The sequence below is a fragment of the Marmota flaviventris genome, chromosome 19 (genome assembly GCF_047511675.1).
Source record: "Marmota flaviventris isolate mMarFla1 chromosome 19, mMarFla1.hap1, whole genome shotgun sequence".
Taxonomy (NCBI): Eukaryota; Metazoa; Chordata; class Mammalia; order Rodentia; family Sciuridae; genus Marmota; species Marmota flaviventris.
In genome coordinates, this window is record NC_092516.1 from 27,286,820 (window position 1) to 27,307,252 (window position 20,433).

Below are 20,433 nucleotides of genomic sequence, written 5' to 3' on the forward strand. Positions count from 1 at the left end.
GGGGCAACTCCCTCGCTGTGAGCACTAACAGAGAGGTGGGGTGACACAGCCGGAGGGGGCCCAGCGGGCGCCTGGTTTTTAATTTTGACTCTTAAGATGGGTGGGGATGAGGAGACTCGGGGTCAATTTGCTTTCTGGTTGTCACGAATATGGTCACGATTCAATTTATACATACAAACGTCACCATGGGATGCGACAGCCCTTCCCCAGGAACTGGCCATCACTGTCTGTCCTGCGCCTGCCCGGCCTCTCCCGGCCAGGCCGCACTGCATCTGAGGTGGGCCCCTGATCAAAGCCCACCCACCCACTGGCTGGCCTGGGGCCAATCAGATTCTCCTGTGAGAGTAACTGGGGGGTGATGGGTGGCACTCGCAGGCTGGAGCTGGTGGGTGGAGGGGGACAGTGAGCCAGGAAGGCAGACAGGCCCAACTCAGGAGAAGAGGGAGGCTCTGCTGGGGGGCTCGGCTCCTGGCAGATCTGGCTCCCGGTCTCTGCCCTGCCTGTCCTTGCAGGGCATGGATCCCCATATCCCTGGGGACTGGCACTGGCTGGGGAACGGGAGCTCTGTTCTAGCGACCCCAGCTGCTTTCCCACAACCCAGCCCAGCCCCTGTAGGGGGACAGCTGCCTGTGAGAAAAACTGGCCAAATGTTTGGCTCTGAGGGACACAGGTGTCAAAACGGCCTGATGCCACCTCAAGCCATGCAGACCTGCTGACAGAGGCCACTGGCAGAGACTCTACGCAGGGTGCACGTCCCCCTCCCATTGCCCAGTCGGGATGGCCCAGGGACAGGATCCCAGTGCAGTTTTGCTGGTGGGGAACTGGAGGTCAGGGGTCTTCGCGTGGCTCTCGAGGTCAGAAACTGTGATTTCTGATTTGAGCTCAAAGCTCACTGCTGAAGCAGTATGCTAGGGTTCCCAGAGTGTGGCCCCTGGATGGCACCATCACGTGGGGGAAGGCAGCTTCTGGGGTCCCAGGCCTGCCAGGGATGGCCCGGCCTGCCCTCTAGGACACAGGCTCAGGAGAGGGAATAGCCAGAACCAGAGAGGGGAAGGGAGTGATCTCGCTGTCCCCATTCCATCTGCCAGCTCTGGGAGCTCTGTCCCTTGTCACATCCCAGGAGGCAGAAGGTGCTCTGGCCCCTTCAACTGTGGCCCCAGGAGCCCTGTGGTCTCTGAGTGGTCTGGGGAGGCTCCAGGGCCACGTCCATTGGCCAACTGACCTGAGTAGCCCCACCCCTGGACCCGACGGGTGGTTGTGACTGCAGAGGGAAGGGCGCCTAGAGCCAGGAGTGAGGGTGACAGCTGGAGGCCCAGCGCCCAGGACAGTGAGGGTCAGGGCCGAGTCCTGCTGGCTCAACTCGGCACGTCCCTCTGCCTTTCTGAGCCTCAGTTCTCTGTGCCTTCGGAGACCCCACGAGCTTCCAGCCAGACAGCACCTGGAGTCCCAGGTGAACCGACGGCCCAAGGGACAACTCTGGGGCTATTGCCCAACGGGAAGGGACAGGAAGTCCACTACTTCATTCTCAGGCCCAGCTGGTGTCCTCACTGCCCTGATCCATCCTGTCCCCCACCTCAGCCACCAACACAGGCTCCTGTGGGGTTCTGACAGAGCCATTTCCACCTCCGCTCTACTCGGATGTTTCCTGGTGGCCTCTCCCGCTCTTCCAGGTGTGACCCCTCCTCCCTGTTCCCGTTGTGACCCCCCAGCCTCATCCCAAGGAGGCCCACAGTGCTGCCAGCACAAGCCGGCAAGCCCCCCAGCGGGATGCTGGGTCAGCTCAGGGAGGGCCCTAGCCTTACCTCCAAGTCCCCCTTGGTGATGGACTCCTCCTCTACCCGGAACTGCAGGTCCTCCACCTTCCTGCAGGGGGGAGAGAGGGGACTGACTGCCTGGCCCGGAGGAGGGCTGCATCAGGTCAATGGCGGCAAGAAAGGTGAGGCTGCCTGCAGCTGGAGTCCGAGCCCAGACCACGCGGAGGGACCGTCCCCAGGAGCAGAGCTCTCTGGAGGCCTCCAGATCTCCCAGCCCACCCTGCACTCTGAGCAGGACCTTCCTTTCTCCTGGGGTGGCTGGGGGGAGAGAGGATGGTGGACTAGTAATGGAGTCACCACCATGTTAGTGAGGGCTCCGCACGGAGCAGATGCTGCCAAGTGGACCAATCTGTGAGCTGGGAGGAAGGACAGAGGGTCAGAGAGGGCAAGTTGCCTGCCCAAGGTCACCCAGCAAGCACAAGCCAATGCTGGCCCCTACTGGACACAATTTCTGCAATGCCTTACAGAACTGCTTTCGATGATCAGCTTCAGTACCATTGCCATGGGAGCCAGATGTGTGGGCTTCGATGACCATGGCCTCTGATGACCGTCTCAGCAGATAGAAATAAACCCTCGTTTCTGGGAGTCAGACAGAAACAGCAGCCTGAGGAGCCCAGGCCCTGGCTGAAGGCCCCAAACACAGATGCAAGTGCGGGCTTGGGCCAGGGGCACGGTGGGGGGCTGGAGGGTGGGAGGGGGAGAGGCTCTGGGACCAGGCGAACCTGCCCACATCACTCCGCCTCCCTCCTCGGGCTGGGCTGGTGGGAGGCGCAAACATCTGACTTTGCAGGGTTTGTTGGTACCGTGACCCCCTGGCCAGGAGCTTTCCTGGGAGAAGGGGACGTATGCCCCATCCTTGGAGCTGCCTCAGAAAGAGACGGGATGTCCCCACAGCCCCTGTGGTGGGGCAGGAAACAGCAGCACCCCCTAGGTGCGCACCGGGTCTGCTTTCCGCCTGCGATATGGCAGCCCCCAGGCTCATCCTAAGAGGGGACAGTGCTTGGCTGGCACCACGCAAGGCGTCCCGTGTCCTTCTGCTGCCGTCTCTGGGCCTCAGCTTCCTGGCATGTGAAGTGGGGACCAAGCCCCAGGATAGGAGCTAGAAGCTCTGTGCAGGGGACCTGGCCCAGGGGCTCAGTGGCAGCCATGTGGGGCCCCGACCCCAGTCTTGGCTCCCAGGAGGGCCAGGCTGGTGTCCTGTGATGTGCCACTGGCCGGTGGGAACGTGCAGTCTACAGCACGCAGACACAGCGTCCATCTGTGCCTGGACTCTGCGGGAGCTCTGCTCCCGTCACCCAGTCCCCACTCAACAGGCAGGTGACCAAGGCCCAGGGATCAGGCTCTAGTCCAGGTGACAGTGCTGGGGTGGCAGAGCAGGACTGGAGCTGGGGCCTGGACCCCGGAGCCCGAGCTCCTCCCGACCTCCTGGCCCAGCGGGGTGGCCGGGCAGCGCGTACCTCCGCTCCTCCTCCAGCTGGTTGGACAGGTCCACCTTCTCCTTCCGCACGCTCTCCACCAGCAGCCGTGCCCGCTGCAGCTTCTCCTCTGCCTCTGCAACATACTGGCCCGAGCAAGGGCCACGGCAGGGTCAGGGCCAGGCTCCCGGGGCGGGCGTGGGGTCCAGCAGGGGCAGAGGCAGGGCAAGGAGGGCGAGGGCAGGCCTGGATGCCCCGCAGCCCCTGCTCCCCGGGCAGGCGCAGCTGGGCGGGCTGACGCCCAGAGACCCAGCAGGAATGGCAGAGGAGGCCCCGCCCAGGGGACTGCCAGATGCATGAGGTTGGCCCAAGACCGTGGCCCAGTTCCTCCCACTTCCCAGCCACCAGGCGGAGGCCCCCACAGGCTTTTTAACTGAAGGGGGCTGCCCACGCTGGGCAGGCGCCACATCCCTAGCCTCGGTGAACCTGGCTTTCCTGATCTGGGCGTGGGGGCTGTCACTCAGAGACATCAAGGGATGAGACAGCAGCGGCCCCAAGCTTGGGGCAAGGGCCCTGCCCCGAAACCCAACCCCAGATGTGCTCAAGAGCATGACACGCAGACGGCTATGTCCCCAAGACGTCCCGGTGGTATTATATAGAAGAGAAAGACTAGAAAGTGTAAATGACAGCAGGGGTTGGCCACGTCACAAGGACACAGGTCACGATGATGGCCACACAGCCACTAACTTAGTGAAGGATTTTCATGACCTAGAAAAGCTCGCACTCCCGCAGGACGGGCGGCTCCGTGGCTGGGCTCCCAGAAGGGCCCGGGGAGGCCACTGGGCGGCTGCGGGTCTGGAAAGTGGGGCGAGCGCGCTGCTGGTGCACGCTGGGTATTTCTCTGCGTGTGAGTGGCACTGGGGACTGGCAGGAGGGGTCTTGGTGGCCCTGGGGGCCCCGTGGCTTGGCGCCCACCTGCTCATGCTGTGCCTTGAGCAGGGCGATCTCCTTCTCCACCTCGCAGATGTGGCTGGTAGCCTTGGCCACCTCGGCCCGCTCCAGGTCCCGCTCGGCCAGCAGCTGCTCGATGTGCTGCTGCTTCTCCTTCAGCGCCTCCTGCAGCGCCGTGGTGCCCGAGATCTTACGGGCGTAGCGTGAGGAGGTCTCCGTGAGCTGTGGGGGTGCAGGTGGGACTCAGGGACCGCGGCACCAAGGTGCCTGGACCCTGGGGCCTGCTCTCTCCTGGCCAGTGCCTGGACACCCCAAGGCACACCGTGACGACATGGTTCAGGGAACTCCGGGCCGGTTCCTCCCAGACCCCGAGGGGCCCTGCGCCCAGGCCGGACGGAACAGGGTCCCGTGCCCACTCCTGGAATAGCCTCCTCTCCACCACACGGGGCTTCCACCAGCCTCTCTGAACCCTGCACGGGCCCTCCGTCCCCCCAGGAAAGGCATGGGCGACCACTGCGGCAGGACACAGGAGCAATGAATGGAAATGGCTCCGTCACTCCCAGGAAACACGGGCACCTCCATGTTTGTTCAAAACCCCAGACTGTGGGACACTGGGAGCCGGGGCAAGCAGAGGGCAGACTGGGACACCGGGTCCCACCCTCTCCAAGGCCCCCTCACCAGGCCACTGCGGCTGGGCCGGCCCCCGACGGAGGAGGCCACAGAGCTGACGGAGCTGATGGAAGAGCTGCTGGGGCTATGGGTCAGTGCAGAGACGCCCATGGCCATGCGCTTGGTCTTCTTGGCCTTGGCCGGGCTGGTGGATGGGAAGCCGATGCGGAGGACCTTGTGGATGGGCGCGAAGAGACCAAACTTGGGTGGGCACTGGAAGTACCTAGGAAGCAGGGGAGACCCAAGCTGCCACCGCGGCCCCACAGCCGGGTACCACCTCACCTCCCACCTCTTCTAAGCCCAGCAGAGACGGGCACCTGTCTCTGGCCACCCGCACCTGGGCAGAGCCCTCCAGACAGAGGACAGGATTCTCAGAGGAATGGAGGTGACCAGGGCCCCAGGGTCCCTGCAGCTGCGAACACCTGCTTTTGGGGGGTGGGGAGACACCAGTCATAGGACTCAAGTGCCCATCCCTTTACGGGGACGTTCATCTCACCTCCCCAGTGTTGTCTACATTCACAAACGAGGACATTAGGCTCAGAGAGGTCAAGAGACTGGCTCACCATCACACAGCTGTTTGGTGGCATGTTGGGGTACAAAGTCCCCAAACTTGGCTCCCAAAGGACCCCCAGCCATGGCTGCAGCCCTGTTCTCACAGATGTCCCTAATCACCCCCAGATCAAGGAGTCCCATGAGCTCTCTGTCCAGGAGTCCCCCAAACAGAGAAGCAAAAGCCAGCAGAGGACACCTTGGGCTGGGCCAGGCAGGGGCGGCTGCCTGGCAGCTCCTGAGTTGAGAGCGGATGAGAGACACCCACCCCCAAACAGGAAGGCAGACGTTGTCATGGAAACCGTGGACTCTTCTGTTCCCAAAGCCACTCCAGTCCTAGACGGCACACCGGACCACAAGGTCCCACCAGGTGCTCACGCGCTGGGGGGCTGCCACTGTCCCACCCCCTGGCCAGCAACCCACCTTCATGCCAAGTAAAGGGCTCTCCAGCTCAGGGCCCACCTCGCTCCCAGCCCACCCAGTCCCTGTTGCCCCCCAAAACAGTCCCGGGGAAGCCCCGAGTACCTGGTGCCTGCCACAGCCCCGTCATTCTTCCCAAGGGGCTCATCCAGTTCCACGCCACACCACTCGCCCTTGGCAAAGTCTGTCTCCCCCACATACCGCACCACACCAGTCTTCGTCCCACCAACCTGTTGGCACACAGAGAGATGGGTCTGGAGGACGAGGCAGGCACCATGGAGACAGTGTGCGCACCTGGACTTATCCCATATGGGCAGGGGGCACACGAGGAAGAGGAGGCTCACGAACAGCTGGGAGGGACGCAGGTTCCAGTGCCTCCCAGTCTGACCCATGCAAGAGCACAAACAGGCTGGGGAGGGACATGTATCTGCACTCAAATGCAGCCACCGACAAGCTGTGTGAGCCTCACCAACATCTCTGAGCCTCACCACCTTCATCCATAAGGACTTTTGTGAAAATTAAGTACTGTAGATAGAGTCGGATACTAGAAACGCATCACAGGTAGCCCTGAAAAGCAGTTTGAAGGGTGGTGTGGGGGCCCTGCCAGGGAGGAAGTTACTGTTAACAGATCCAGAGTTTCTGTTTTGCAAGATGAGAAAATTCCACGGGTTTGCTGTGCAGCAACGTGAGTGTGTTTAATGCTGCTGGCCTGTGCATTTGGGGCTGGGACGGTCGATCCTATGTCATGTGGTCTTTACCACAGTGGAAAAAAAAAAAAAATCACAGGACAGGATAATAAGAAAGGTGGCTCGGGAGGCTGAGGCAAGTTCAAAGCCAGCCTCAGCAAAAGCAAGGCACTGAGCAACTTAGTGAGACCCCATCTCTAAATAAAATACAAAAGAGGGCTGGGGATGGGGCTCGGGGGTTTAATCGCCCCTGGGTTCAACCCTTGGTACCAAAAAAAAAAAAAAAAAGAAATGTGGACATTACTGTAGCAGTTGTTTTAAAATTCCAAAGTCCCAGCTGCACTTGTGAGTATCTGAGTCAAATACCTGCAGAGCCATCAGGAAAGCCCCAGTTTCTCTCCTCTCCCCAGAAACAATCGCTTGGAACAGGGGTGGGGGTGGGGTGGGGGTGGGTGGGGGTGGGGTGGGGGTGGGTGGGGGTGGGGTGGGGGTGGGTGGGGGTGACGGGACACCATTCCCCCATTGACCTCCCTGTCTCTGAGCAGCATGCTGACGACCTCAAGGTTTTGATTTTTACTGTCTCAGCTGATACAAAGCTGGGGTGACATTCTGACTGCATCCCCTTCACTTGTGCCTTGGTTTCTGCAGGGCTGGGGCTGGAGTCCCGGAGGCGCCACCTCTGAGGCCCACTACCCTCGCTCTGAAGTGCAGCTGGATGGACCCTATAGAATCTCCGAGTCCCCCGCTGTCCAGGGTCCCTTGCAACTCTCAAAGCCACATGCAGTCCCAGCCCGTATGTGGGAGCAGCTGTCCACCCAGGAGCCCCGCGGCATGTCTATGTCCCAGGTTCTGTGGCTTCTCCTTCCCCCTGCAGGCTGCTGTCCTGGCTGCCCAGGGGCCAGGCACCTGCCGACCATGGGGCGCTGCTCCAGTCCTTCCCGACCCCAGCCTCCCTCCCCGGGACCCCTCCTTCTGCAACCCCAGCCCCTGCGCCCTCAGCGAGCGCGAGTTCCTGCTGGTCCTCTCTGCCCTTGCCCCTCCCTTTTTGCCCTCCTTTCTCAGACATCTCTGACACCTCCACGGGGCTTATTTCTGCACTCACGTCTTTCATCTCCAGAGCGCCTTGGCTCACCAAATAGGAGTCCCTGTGAACATTCACACCATATGAATATTCATGAGCACGAATATGCATGTGGGCATGTTGAGTGGCACCGTGTTTGGCTCATGCCTGCATCACCTTCTCTTGTTCTCATTTTCCCTGGAGAAGCTTCTTGTCATCTCCACCATGGAGGGCACAGCTTGGGCCACCAGTGTCAGCGGGTGAGAGAGGAGGAGACCGGCTGGGGACAGGACTCCGCCTCCAGAGCAGAAGTGTTCCCCTTACCCTCCTTCCTCAGCCCACACTGCCTGGATCCCCTCACCCGAAGGTTGTCTTGGACCCCCTTCTGGGGCCAAGTGTCCATCCCACAGAGGGATGGAGGAACAGACACCAGGGTCAGGGCGGGGACTAAAGATTTTTCAACCAAGCCAGGCATGGTGGCTCGTGACTGTAATCCCAGCAACTTCAGAGGCTGAGGCAGGAGGATTGTAAGCTGGAGGCCAGCCTCAGTAATTTATCAAGACATTGTCTCAAAATAAAAAATAAAAATAAAAAAGGGCTGGGGATGGCTGGGGTCATGGCTCAGCAGTAGAGCGCTCGCCTCGCACATGCGAGAGACCCTGGGTTCGATCCTCAGCACCACATAAAAAAATAAATAAGTGAAATAAAGGTATTGTGTCCAACTACAACTAAAAAAAATAAATATTTTTTAAAAAAGGGCTGGGGTGTACCTCATAGTAGAGCCTCCCTGGTTCAACCCCCAGTTTCATTAAAAAAAAAAAAAAAGGCAGCCCTGACTTTGCCTGGTCCTGAAGGTCACACAGTGGGAATAATCCAGCACATCGACTTTTCAGGCTGGCTGTCACTTACCAATACATGTGATGGCCTTTCTAGGCCAAATGGCTTATTTCTTCCCATTGCCGAAAAACGTTCCGATGGCAGATGTGCCACCGCCCAAGGCCACACAAGGTCCTCCCAGTGGCGAGGCTGAGTTGTGACCATTGGGAACCTGCTGCTTTGAGCAGCGGTGGTGGGTTGTATGGCTTCCAGCTCACCTGGGTGAACACCAGGGGGGTGACAGCTGGGTCACACAAAGACATGTTTACTTTTATTAGAAACGGCCAACTGTCCTGAGTGGGAGTGACAGTCGTGTGGCTCCCGGCCACCCCAGGAGCGGTGTCATCGGTGTCTGGGCCTCGCCCCCACACAGGCCGGCTCTGCACCCTGCAGAGTGGACACCCCTCACTGGGATCCGATCCTGTCTCCACCCAGAGTCCCAGGAATGTCCGCTCCAAGGCAGGCTTTGCTGAGTGAATAAAAGAGGTGGCCGCCACTGCCCCTTCCTGTGCCCCGCAGGCTGTTATTCAGGGCCAGGCCACCATCCCTGTGTGACAGTGGACAGGCCCAAGGTGACAAGGCACAGCGTGCTGGACACAGTGCCCGGGTCGGGGCTCGCTCCCAAGGGCAGACTGCAGCCTCGGTGGGCTGGGAGCCCGAGTGCCAGCCCCTGGCGGACCAGCCCTGCTGCTGGGCCAGCTGGACGGTCCTCCCTGTGTGCCCAGCCTCTGGGCACTGGATACCCGACACAGAGAAGTGTCCACTCCCTGCAGGGAGCAGGGACCCAAGGCTGGTCAGTAGCATGCAGAGCCTGAGCTTCCCACTCCACAGGGGTGAGGAACCCGCAGGGGGTCACGCATCCTGCCTCCCCTGGGACCTGCCCTGCAGCCGGCCGGCTCTTGACCTCGGATCCCGAACCCACACTGGGCAGCAGGGAACCTGCCTCTCAGGTTTTCTGCAGCCTCCACTGTGAACAGGCGAAGCCCAGCCCCACCAGGGCCTCCCAGGCCAGCCTCGGGGTGTGGTCCTGCCCCGAGGCTCCTTGCTCCCTGCTCAGACCCCTGCTCCTCTCCAGCTTCTCTGGTCTCTCTGGCCACTGGTCAAGAAGCTCCTGGGGCTGGGGACATGGCTCAGTTGGTGGAGCGCTTGCCTCACATGCACAAGGCCCTGGGTTCACTCCCCAGCAACCCAAAAAAAGAAGCGTGTGTCCCTGTCACCTGGTTATACCAGCTGCAGACCATGTCTTAAAGCTCTGGTCCTTAGGGAGGCCCTACTGGGGAAGTGGGGTGCAGTTCTTCCAGGTCCTGGAGGTGTGCCCTTGAGGGGGGCTGGGGGACCCCAGCTCTTCCTCTTCCTCTTTGCTCCCTGGCTATGAGGTGAGTGGTTGGGCCCCACCGTCCCCCAGCCATGACGTGCCACTCCATGCCCAAAGACACAGGTTAATCAATCACGGACTGCAGCCCCCAAGCCCCTGAGCTGAAATAAACCCTTTTTCTTTGTAAGTTAGCTGCTTGGGTATTCGCTACAACCACGGACCGCTCTCAGCATGCCGGCTACTCCCCAGGCTCAGCCCTAACAACGTCCCCCAGGAAGCCCCCCAGGCCAGGCCTCTGAGCAACCGGGACTGCTGCTTCAGGACATGCAGCCGAGTCTGTGGGGAGATAACCAGGTCTGTGACACCATCTCCCCTCCCCTGCAGGCTGGAGGCTGCCGGAGGCAGGAATCAAGTCTGGCCATGCTCACCACAGGGCCACCCCAGGAGAAGCTCCCGAGGGACAGCCAGCCCTGAGGCAGCCGAGGGGGGCATGGGGCTCAGAGAGAGGTGGGCCTCAGGCTGGTCTGAATCAGGCTCTGTGCCATCACCAGACAGGTCACTCAACTTCTCCAGTCATGGAAAGCAGGGGACAAAGCTACTTCACAGCACCAGCCCGAGGGTCCAACTGGCCCTAGGCACATACACTTCCTCTCCCTCCCCTACCCCAAAGGCTGTTCCCAGAAGCCTCTGGGAGAAACCTTGGTTTGGGGGAGCAGGAGGAGCAGGGTCTACAGGGCAAAGAGAGGGGCCCAGACAGCCATACCCTTGGGGACCCCACTCTGGAGTCTTGGGGCTCCAGGTGAGCCCCGCTCTCCCGAGTCAAATGCCTCCCATCGGCTGTTCATGCCAGGCCACCTTCAGGGACCTCCCTGTGTGTTGTCCCCTTCGCAACACTGTGGTCCTGGGAGGGCAGAGACAGCTGGGACACATCAGGTGAGGCTCTGTCCTGTTCATCTTGGTACCCCCTCAGTCTGGCCATAGCAGGTACCCAGGAAATACTGCCATGTTCAGAGTATAGAAGGACAGATCCAGATTCCAAAGGAACTGGGGGCCACTGTCCACTTTCTAACATTTGGGACCACCAGAGAAGAGGGACCCCTGGAAGGAAGCCTTCAGTGACCCAATTCTCCCGGCGTCAACAACACTGGTCACTCAGGTTATAGCTGACTGGGCGTGGGTACCACCTGGCCTGGGCAGGGGCTGGGAGCACTGGTGCCCAGCCTTCTCCAGGGCACGTCTGGTGCAGCCATGTTGGCAGGCTGGATAAACGGATGTCAAAGATGGCCAGTATTTATGGAGCATTTGAGTAAAAATCAGTGACCGTGTGAAGGCAGGACAGTAGTAACACATTTCAACCTTCCAGTCAGGTGCTATTAAAGTTGCCATTGTGTAGATGGGAAGGCTGAGGCTCAGAGAGGTTCAGATGCTCACTGAGGTTCACACAGCAAGTCTCCAGAGCCTACTTCACCTGGCTCCCTTGTCCCTTGGTTTGGTGCTGATGAGGACATGCCCAATTGTGGACCCCCTGTAAGGCCCCCAGTCCCCTCCCTGTCCCCTCCCTGCAGCTTGCCTCTCTGGGTGCCACCTGCACTCACCAGCACACGGTCTCCCAGGCGTAGGTCCTTGTCGCCCCGCTTCACAGAGCCGCTGTCCGAGAGGTTGGAGCCAGACTCGTTGCCGGTCTTGACAGAGCTGTTGAGGACGCTCTCCCGCAGCGGGATGACGCGGCTGGTCAGCGGGGGCGTGGCCGTGCCGGAATGCAGCGACAGATTCTGCGCGGTGAGCGACTCCACCGAGTGGGCATCGCTGCCCGAGCCCTCGGCCGTGGGCTGCCGGGTCAGCTTGGAGGGCCGTGTGAAGATGCCCTGCAGCGCCGGGCACTCGAAGTAGCGCACTCCGCCCACAGCGCCGTCGTTCTTGCCCACGGGGTCGTCCAGCACCACGCCCGCCCACTGGCCGGGCGCGAACTGCGTCTCGCCCAGGTACTGCACGACGCCGGGCTTCACGCCGTTCACCCACACGCGCTCGCCCACCACCAGGTCCCCCAGGAAGTCGTCACCCACTTCGGCCGCCTTGGAGCTGGGCTTCTCGGGGGCTGCGGTGGAGGACGGTGAGCCCGAGGCCTGCTTGTGCAGTGGGGAGCCTGTAGACAGGGGGGCTCAGGGTTAGGACCAAGCCTGGCTGGGGCACATGAGCCCAGTGAGCAACAGCGTGGCCCTGGGCACCCCCTGGGCACTCCCCACCCTCCCAGCCCTTCTGGAAGGTCTCAGCGCTAAGAAGGGCTTCCTGGTAAGCAAGGTCACTTCCACTGCCCAAGGTCACTCAAGATTCATAGACCCATCCTAGGGGATGCCAAGCTGCCACCTCCCCACTGGAGGATTCAGGCCTCAGCTCCTAACTGGAGACCACCAGGACCCTGGTGGGACCCAGATGTTAAGGGAGTGGTCTGTGTCCTCCTCCTTGTCTCAGAGGGTTCCAGAACCCACTGCAGGTTCCCAACCTGCTCCTCGGCAGCCTCAGAGCGTCTACCACCAAACTCCCTCCCCACCTCCTCCAGCAGCAGCCCCAGCCCAGGGCCAGCCTCAGACTGTGCCAGGGGTAGCAGGCACCTAACTCGCTCCCTTCTTGGGGCTGAACCCCGGGCTCTGGTCTGAACTGGTGTTGAGGGTCCCCTGGGCCAGCCACTGGGCTCAGAGAGGCAAGGGCCTTGCTCAAGGACATACAGCAGCAATGGGGCTCCAAGGGAGGACGTCTGCTGCCAGGCCTGGGCTGGGCGTGCTGCGGCAGGATAGGGAGCAGCTCACTCAAGGTCACCCACAGAAAGGGCTTGAGCTGTGCTCTGGGTGTGCCTGGCTGGCTCCACTCTGAGCCGCCTGAGGGTTGGGTCCTACTCAGCCTCCTATGCCAACCATCACCCTCTGAGCCACTCCCTGTCCCCAGCCCAGGGTGAGGCTGCCCCCACCATGCCACCGAGTCAAGCATCAGGGGACAGTTCACAGGCAGATGGGCCTTGGTTTGCGGCTGGGGGCAGAGTACCGCCAGGCCCCCCCAGAGCTGCCCATTTCCAGTCCTTCCCACGGCCAGCCAGAGAAGGGCCAGAGGACAGCGGCTAACACCACCAGGGTGCAGCCTAGCCAGGTACTCTCAGGAGCCAGGAAGCCACTGTCCTGTAGGGCTGCAGCAGAAGTATAGGGGAGAGCAGGGTGGGCTCTCTGCCACCAACGCAGCCACCCTGAGCCTGGGCGGTCACCACGGAGCCCTGCCCAGGGGAAGGTGCATCCTGCGTGAGAGCCGGGCTCTTGGGGGTCCAAAGAGCTTCCCTGCACTGGGATGACCACAGGCCTCAGACACCCATCCAGGCTCTGCGCGGGGAGTCTCCCCTCGTCCTCTGCCCCATTTACAGGTGAGACAACGGAGGCTCAGAGCTACCAGGTGCTTCACCATGGCTCCCAGATGGTGGGCAGCAGAGCTGAGCTCCAGCCAAAGGCCTCTGGCTCTTGGTGCCGGCACTTGGGTTCATCCAACAGGGGGTATCAGCACCCGCCATGTGGCCATGGTCACCCCAGAACTTGGATTCCCCTGAGGGATCGGGTCCCAGAGTCTGAGCGAACCCTGCGGCTCTCTACAGAGGAATGGTGTCTAACCCTCCAGCTCAAGGACCCCTGGGTCTTGCTTAAAGGGAAGCTCTGGGTGGGATCCTGGGCTGCGGAGCCCAAGACTCTCCTCTCCCACAATGACTCCAGGAGGCGGGTCCCCGTAGCTGAGGGAGCTGGCCTCAGGGCCCACGGACCTGCAGACGGGTGCTCTCCCCGTCTCTCCGTCTGCTACAGGCTTTTCCTGGGAGACAGGCGTAAAGTGCTAGGCCACACAAGGGGGTTTCTACGAGAATGATTCATACTCCACCTCAGGGACTAAGACTTGGTCTGGGGGACAGGTCTCTGAGGACAGAATCCAGGGGGGCCCCAGCCCAGTCCTTTTGAAATTTTGAGAAAGGGTCTTGCTAAAGTTGCCCAAGTGGACTCGGCTTTGCAGTCCTGCCTCAGCCTCCGGGGCCGCTGGCACTGCAGGCTTGCGCCACTGCACCTGAAAGGCCCAGGAGGTGCAAGAAGGGCTTCCAGGCAGGCTCTGGTGACCTCGGGCAAACTGTTAGAGCCCTCGTGTAGAGCGATGGGCCCTCTGCAGGGTTCCTGGGACGTGAGTCGCGATCCTGCGGCTCAGAGACCTTGGCTGGTTCTGTGCCTGTACGCTGAGCTCCTGGGAGGCCTGCCCTGCTCTGTAACAAGCAGCCTGCATCGGGGACAGGCAGGCCACAGGTGCTCACAGGCCATGGCCTGCCAGGCTCCCATGCCCCTTGGCCTCCACCAGGTCTAACGGCCCCCTATTAGGGGAGAAGCAGCCTTGAAGGAGAAAACTGCACACACCGTGATGCTCCAGCTCCCAGACCCTCCTGACGTCACCCAAGGACCTGTGGGTTTTGCCGCCGTCACCGACAAGGGTCAGCGCTATGATTACTGAAACGGCAGCTGCCACTTAGAGTGAACAGGGCGCCTTGAGTTCGCCACATTTGTACCTTGCAGATAGGAAATGGGGCAGGGAACGTGCTGAGGTCCCCGGGCCAAAGAGGGCAAGCTGGTCGGGCTCCAGAGCCGTCCCCCGGAGCACACGGGCAGCTGAACCTGGCAGGTGGCAGCCCCTTCCTATCTGTTTCTGGACACTTGCTGTGACAGATCACCAGAGCCCGGCAGGGCCGTCTCTACCTGCCGCCTTTGCTTAGGGCACAGAGGGGGCTTCCTGGGGCTCCACAGACCCAGGGGACTATTCTTAGTAAGAAGCAGCCTGCTCAGCTGTCCCTGTTCCCAGCTGTCCTACCCAGGGGACCCTCAGGTAATCTCTCCCTGACCCCCGCCCCCTCCAGGGGTCCCAGGCCCATCCACCAGTTGTTTCAACAGCTGCTAAAATCCAGATCGCAAGCCAGAGGCGCCTGAGCCTAGCCATCTGCTTCTTTGCCCTCTGCAGTAGTCGCAGGCTGCCCGCCTAAAGGCCACACCCTCCTCAAGTTCCCCTTCAGCTGCCTGAGGTTGGGGACAACAAAGAAATCCCCCTGGAAGCCCCCATCTCCCCAAAGAGTCCTTGGAGTCATCCTCCCCATGTCCGTGCCTCAGTTTCCCCAGGAGTCCATAAAGGGCGAGGGGCCTGTGGGTGCTAAGCTGTGAAACTCGGCTGGGGGAGGCCTCGCTCAGCCCACACCCCCTCCCAGGTGAGCCCCTGGAAGCTCCCTGAGGGCAGGGCCTGGGCCTTAGGACCCCTGAGTCCACCACTGCCCAGAGCAGCAGGGCCCAGCAAGTACTGTGCCCAGCCTCAGCCAGCACCCACTGGGTGCCTGATACTGCGCCGGCCACTGGGGACCACAGGCGTGGCCGAGAGAGGACCAGCAAGGGGTGGGAGCAGAGGTGGGACACACAGAAACCAGCAGGTCCCATGCCACATCCCAGGCAGAGCCAAGAAACGGACCGAGAGCGTGGGGGTCTGGCGTGGGAAGAGAAGGACTCGGCCTCGAGTGGTCTCCTACGATCTCTTGCCCCAGAAGTCACGGAACCAGCGGCCACCTCACCCTCTCAGAGGGGGCTGACCCGATTGTCCTTTCTAGAGGCCATCAACCCCCAGCCCCCTCTAACAGGAGCGGAAATCTTGGGTCTCTCCTGCACCCTGCGCGACCAGCTCAGACCCCCCCACGCCCAGAAGGGGGCTCCCAGCCCCCTGGCTCCCGGGGAACTGGGCGCTGCCTCCCTGGGAGCCAAGGGGCTGGCAGCCCCCTTCTGGGCGTGGAGGGGTCGGCCCTGAGCTGGTCACGCAGGGTGCTGGAGAGAGATCAAGCTCTCCGCACCACCGCAGCCAGCAGTTGGTCATTCACTAAATTCACACCATCTATTTCTTCTTCTGTGTGTGGTGCTGGGGACGCACCCAGGCTCTCACACATGCCACCACCGAGCTGTGCCCCCAGCCTGGTTTTTAAACAATGTCTCTATTACCTGACTTGCAAAACTCCTGAAAGTTCACAATTGGTTCTTAGGAGCCAGCTGGGCCAGTTCCCCTGGACGCAAGGCCCACCTAAGACCCACCTCCCTACAATGCACATGGGAGGAGGAGAAAGAGAAGCCACAGGTCCTGACCTGCCCCACCCCTGTCCAGGGAGTGAGCAGGGCTGGGACCCCCTCTCATGCTGTGCCCACTCCATGATCTAACTCACGCCCTGGCAGCCCTGGAAACTGCCCACACACTACCCTGTTACTCCCTTAAGCCGTTCATAAATCCTTGGGGTCCGCCCTGAGCTGGTCGCACAGGGTGCAGGAGAGACCAAGCTTTCTGCTCCTGTTAGAGGGGGCTGGGGGTTGATGGCCTCTAGAAAGGACAATCGGTACAGGATGTGTAGGCCAAGCTGGTTCCCAGTAGCTCTGCCCAGCCCAGACTGCGTTCCTGTCCTGTCCAGACCTGCCCAACCAGCAGCCGCGTGCTGCCAGATGTCCCCCAAGGCCTCAAACAACATTCTGATCCAGAGAGACCTCCCCAAGAGCCCGTCTCAGGAGGCCCCAGCCTGCCTTTCACTGGGCCACACCCATCCCCTGGCTGTGCCTCCCTCTCCCAGCCTGCCACTGACCAGGACCCTGAAGTTCAGAACAGCTCCAAAGGCCACACTGCCTCCTGGGTCTCAGACGATCGGAAGGGTCTCGCCCCTGCGCCATCAGAGCAGAAACCCAACCCGTCTCCACAGCCCCAGCTCATTTCAACGTTGGGGCTGCTTTGCTTCCTCCCTCCCTCCCTCCCTCCTTCCTTCCTTCCCTCCCTCCTTCCTTCCTTCCCTCCCTCCTTCCTTCCTTCCTCCCTTCCCCCCTCCTTCCTCCTTCCTTCCTCCCTTCCCCCCTCCTTCCTCCTTCCTTCCTTCCTTCCTTCCCTTCCTCCCTCCCTCCCTCCCTCCATCCCTCCTTCCCTCCTTCCTTCCTGTGCCGGGGATAAAACCCAGGGCCTCACACAGGCCCCAGAGCCCTGGACCGCTAAGCCACCCCAGCGGGCCCGGGGTCATTCCTGCTGACCTCTGACCTTTACCCAGAGCCCACGGAATAAAAATATTGAAACGGATAAAGTACAATCCAGGTAAAATATAATATTCTTAGGAGAAAAAAATAAAAGCAAGGGACTGTCATCCTTGACCCACTTCCCAAGGGAATGATTCAGAAAGTATAAAAACCCTTCTGACGTTCACAAAACTAAAAAGCCAGAATCCTAGCACCCCCAGATAGAGGGGCAGGTCCCTAAGCCTCAGTGTCACTCAGACCAGCAAGCAGCCCTTAGAAGCCATTTCTCCAGGTCACATGGAGATGCACTGGTCACATGCTGCCTGGTGGGAAAGTCGCTCTAGCGAGAGCCCCACATAGGCACCCGGCACAGATGCAGGGGGAGGGAGCAAGGGAATAGGGAGCAGGGGACACAGGGATCGATTAAGAACCACGAGGGCCCTTGCAGGGACCCGTGAAAAGAGCATGTCATGATCCAGGAGCACGGAGAACTCCATCCTCCACCCTGATAGCCTCAGAAGGGAACGAGGGTCCCAGGCCAGGACCTGGACCCTCGGGGAGGTGGCCCCCGCCCTAACTGCTCCACAGGACACAGTTCCACAGGCTGTGACTAGATATCATGAAAAAAAATTAATCTTTAAGTTCAAATAAGCTTGGGAAACAGCATCTTCAACACAGCTAAAGGGGCTCAAGGTGTTCTCCGCTGGACCCCTGGAGCCTTTAATGCATTTAAAAGCACCCTGGCCACACACGGGGGCTGGGAGTAAGGGGAGCACCGGTCACCATCCACACCAGGACCCTCTGGAAACGGGAAGTAGTTGTAATAGAGGTAACGCCCTTGTAGTCCCAGTGGCTTGGGAGGCTGAGGCAGGAGGATCATGAGTTCAAGGCCAGCCTCAGCAACGGTGAGGCCCTAAGCAACTCAGTGAGACTCTGTCTCTAAATAAAATAGAAAATAAGACTGGGGATGTAGCTCAGTGGTTAAGTGCCCCTGAGTTCAATCCCTGGTACCAAAAAAAAAAAAAAAAATAGAGATAATGCCAAGGGCACAGGCACCAAGCAGGAGTGTTCCAAGTGGAGCAGGTCCCCGGCTCTTGGCATCACCTAAGAAATCTCAGCTCCGGACTGCCCTTGTCCCTGTCGCCCATGGCACCTCTCCCCCTCCCACCCCACGGGGCTCCATCCTCCCGGGGATCACAGCGTGCCTGCCGGGCTGCCTGGTGTAAATCTGTGCCCACCTTAGGCACACGCCTGGGAGATGGACCCACACAGACTCCCCTGCATGCCCCAGCTGAGATGCAGCTGGTCCCCACCCCACATGCCCTCTGCGATGGCCCCAACTCTGCGGTGGCCCCGACTAAGGAACACACATAAATTCCCACGAGACCCAGACAGCTTCCTGCTCAAAGCCCCTCCTCTCCCCAGAGGTCACCGGGCAAAGGAGGCAGCCCACAGGGAGCACCCCTTGCCACAGGGAGCGCCTGCTGGCAGCATCCGCCAGACTTGGGAGGACTGAGTCTGTCCCTCCTGGGCCACCCTGGCTGAGGCAGGGACCTTCCGAAGGTCATCCATCCAGCAACACCGCCACTATGCCACCGTCCCTAAGAAGGGACCTCAGACCACCCACAGGGGTGGCCGACTCCACAATTGCTCAGCATCCTGTCTGAGCCCACGGAGCTCAAAGCCCCCCGTCCCCACTGCTCCCAACCTGGTGGACAGCGCTCCCACCCGGGAACCTCGGGAACCAGGAGAGGGTGATGTGGTGGCTTACCCCGGAAAGAACAAAGCCAGCTCCCCATGGAGAAGCCGTGCAGCCGCTGGGCCACCGGGCAGCAGGCGCTGGCCCCCGCTGCCCACTCTGATCAATAGTGGACGACGTCAGGAACGTCAGGCGGCCCTGCCCCCGGCACAGCCCCGGAAGAGCTCAGCTTGGCTCCCCCATCCTGAAGCCATTAGAAAGTTTAGGATGTGGTTAGGGGAGGGGGCGGAGGAGCTGGCCTTGAAGGGAGCGGCTGACCTTGGCAGCCTGGGCAGGGACGTCAGAGGCAGCAAGGGCTTCGAGGGTCCTGGTCCTGCCCTGCTGGTACCCTTGAAACCACATCCCACCAGGGGTGGCTCGAGAAGGAGCCTGGGAACAGCAGGGACAGACATCTCCCTGCAGACTGGGGCCCTTCGCCAGCTCCATGTCCACAGCACCCACAGGCGCAGGGGCCTGCAAGCTCAGGGTGCCAGGACAGGAAGGCTGTGGAGCCGCCCCGTGTGATGGAGCAAGAGCCCCACCCTCAGGGCCAAGTCTGTGTCTGTCACGACTCACACACTTGACTTCCACCTCCATGTCTCCAGCGTGAGGCAAGGCCACACTGGGGACAGTAGTGACCAACATTACAAGGACACATGCTCCTCTCATTCCCACCTGCTGGCCACAGGAGCAGAGTGTCTGCAGTTGCGACTGGCCTCGGGCCCCAGGCAGCCCCTGGTGGGAGGTGGCCAGTGTCAGCTCTAGACCAGGGCTGGACCAGGAGTCTCAGCTCCGACCCCACACCCTTGGCCCTGTCACCTGGGCAACTTGACAGAGTGCTCCAAGACCGTGTCTTGTCCTCGTTTTATTGTTAACTTTTCTTGTTGCCCAGGTGCGGCTGCAATTCCTAGGCTGGAGCAACCTCCTGCCTCAGCCTCCCGAGCAGCTGGACGGCAGGCCAGTCATCTTGTCTTTACCGTGAAGAGAGGGGCGGGCCTGGGAGCGCACACCTCTGACCCCAGCTGCTCAGGAGGCTGAGGCAGGAGGATGGCAAGTTCAAGGCCAGCCTGGGCAACTCAGGAAGGCCCCCGTCAAAATAAAAAGGCCTGGGGGGACATGGTCCAGTGTAAAGTGCCCCTGAGTGTGACCCCCAGTGTTGCTACAAATAAATAAAAACAAATTTAGAGAAGGTGACACCGGGGTTGTTCATGAGGAAGAGCTGCCTAACCACCCCCACAGAGCTTGTGCCAGGTGGGTGACAAACACTGTCCTTCACAGGTGAGCATCTCTGGGGTGGGGCCACAGCACAGGGACTGGAGAGCCCTTCAAGGACCCGCCCGCCCAGTTGGCGCCTCAAGCACAGAGCGAACACAGTGGTGGCTTGTGCCTGTCCGCTCCACTCGGCCGCCCCGGGGTCCTCGGCCAGGTCCCCAGAGCCCTTCTTATTAGGGCCAGGAGGGATACCTTGGCCACTGCAGCCCAGCTGCCCCTGCCTGAGGTTTAGTACCAGGCCCAGAGAAGGCATAGACCTGTGGTTCAAGGGGAGGCCACGCCCTGCAGCAGCCTCTAGCTGCAGCCTCCAGGCTGAGCCCCGCCTCCCACCCCAGGCCCACAACAAACTGCAAGCGCCTGGGCACCAGTGTCCTTGCCTGGGCAAGCCTGCCCTGACTGCCTCTGGGCAGTCTCGGATACCTGTCCTGTCCTCCCTGCTCCCGCAGGTGCTCCCAGACGCCCTCCCTCCTGGGCCCTCTCACCCTCCCACACCCTGCTGTTCCTGCAGCCTTGGCTCTGGGGACCTGCAGGACCCTCCCAGCTCCATGGGGTGGGCAGGGGCAGCCGCCAGGCCGCATCCCTTGCCAGACTCTCTGCC

The 20,433-nt window shown here is 61.0% G+C and overlaps 1 protein-coding gene across 4 annotated transcripts in view; it reads right to left on the bottom strand.

Moving 5' to 3' along the window:
- Clip2 (CAP-Gly domain containing linker protein 2) overlaps positions 1-20,433 on the bottom strand; it is a 57,689-nt gene that overhangs the window by 21,838 nt on the left and 15,418 nt on the right. For all 4 annotated transcript variants that reach the window (XM_071605727.1, XM_027948412.3, XM_027948413.3 and 1 more), the window contains exons 3-8: positions 11,351-11,898; positions 5,924-6,048; positions 4,859-5,072; positions 4,205-4,402; positions 3,272-3,375; positions 1,803-1,863 (exon numbers count right to left, since the gene is read on the bottom strand). In XM_071605727.1, coding sequence (XP_071461828.1) covers positions 1,803-1,863; positions 3,272-3,375; positions 4,205-4,402; positions 4,859-5,072; positions 5,924-6,048; positions 11,351-11,898 — 1,250 coding nt within the window. The remainder of the gene's footprint in view (positions 1-1,802; positions 1,864-3,271; positions 3,376-4,204; positions 4,403-4,858; positions 5,073-5,923; positions 6,049-11,350; positions 11,899-20,433) is intronic.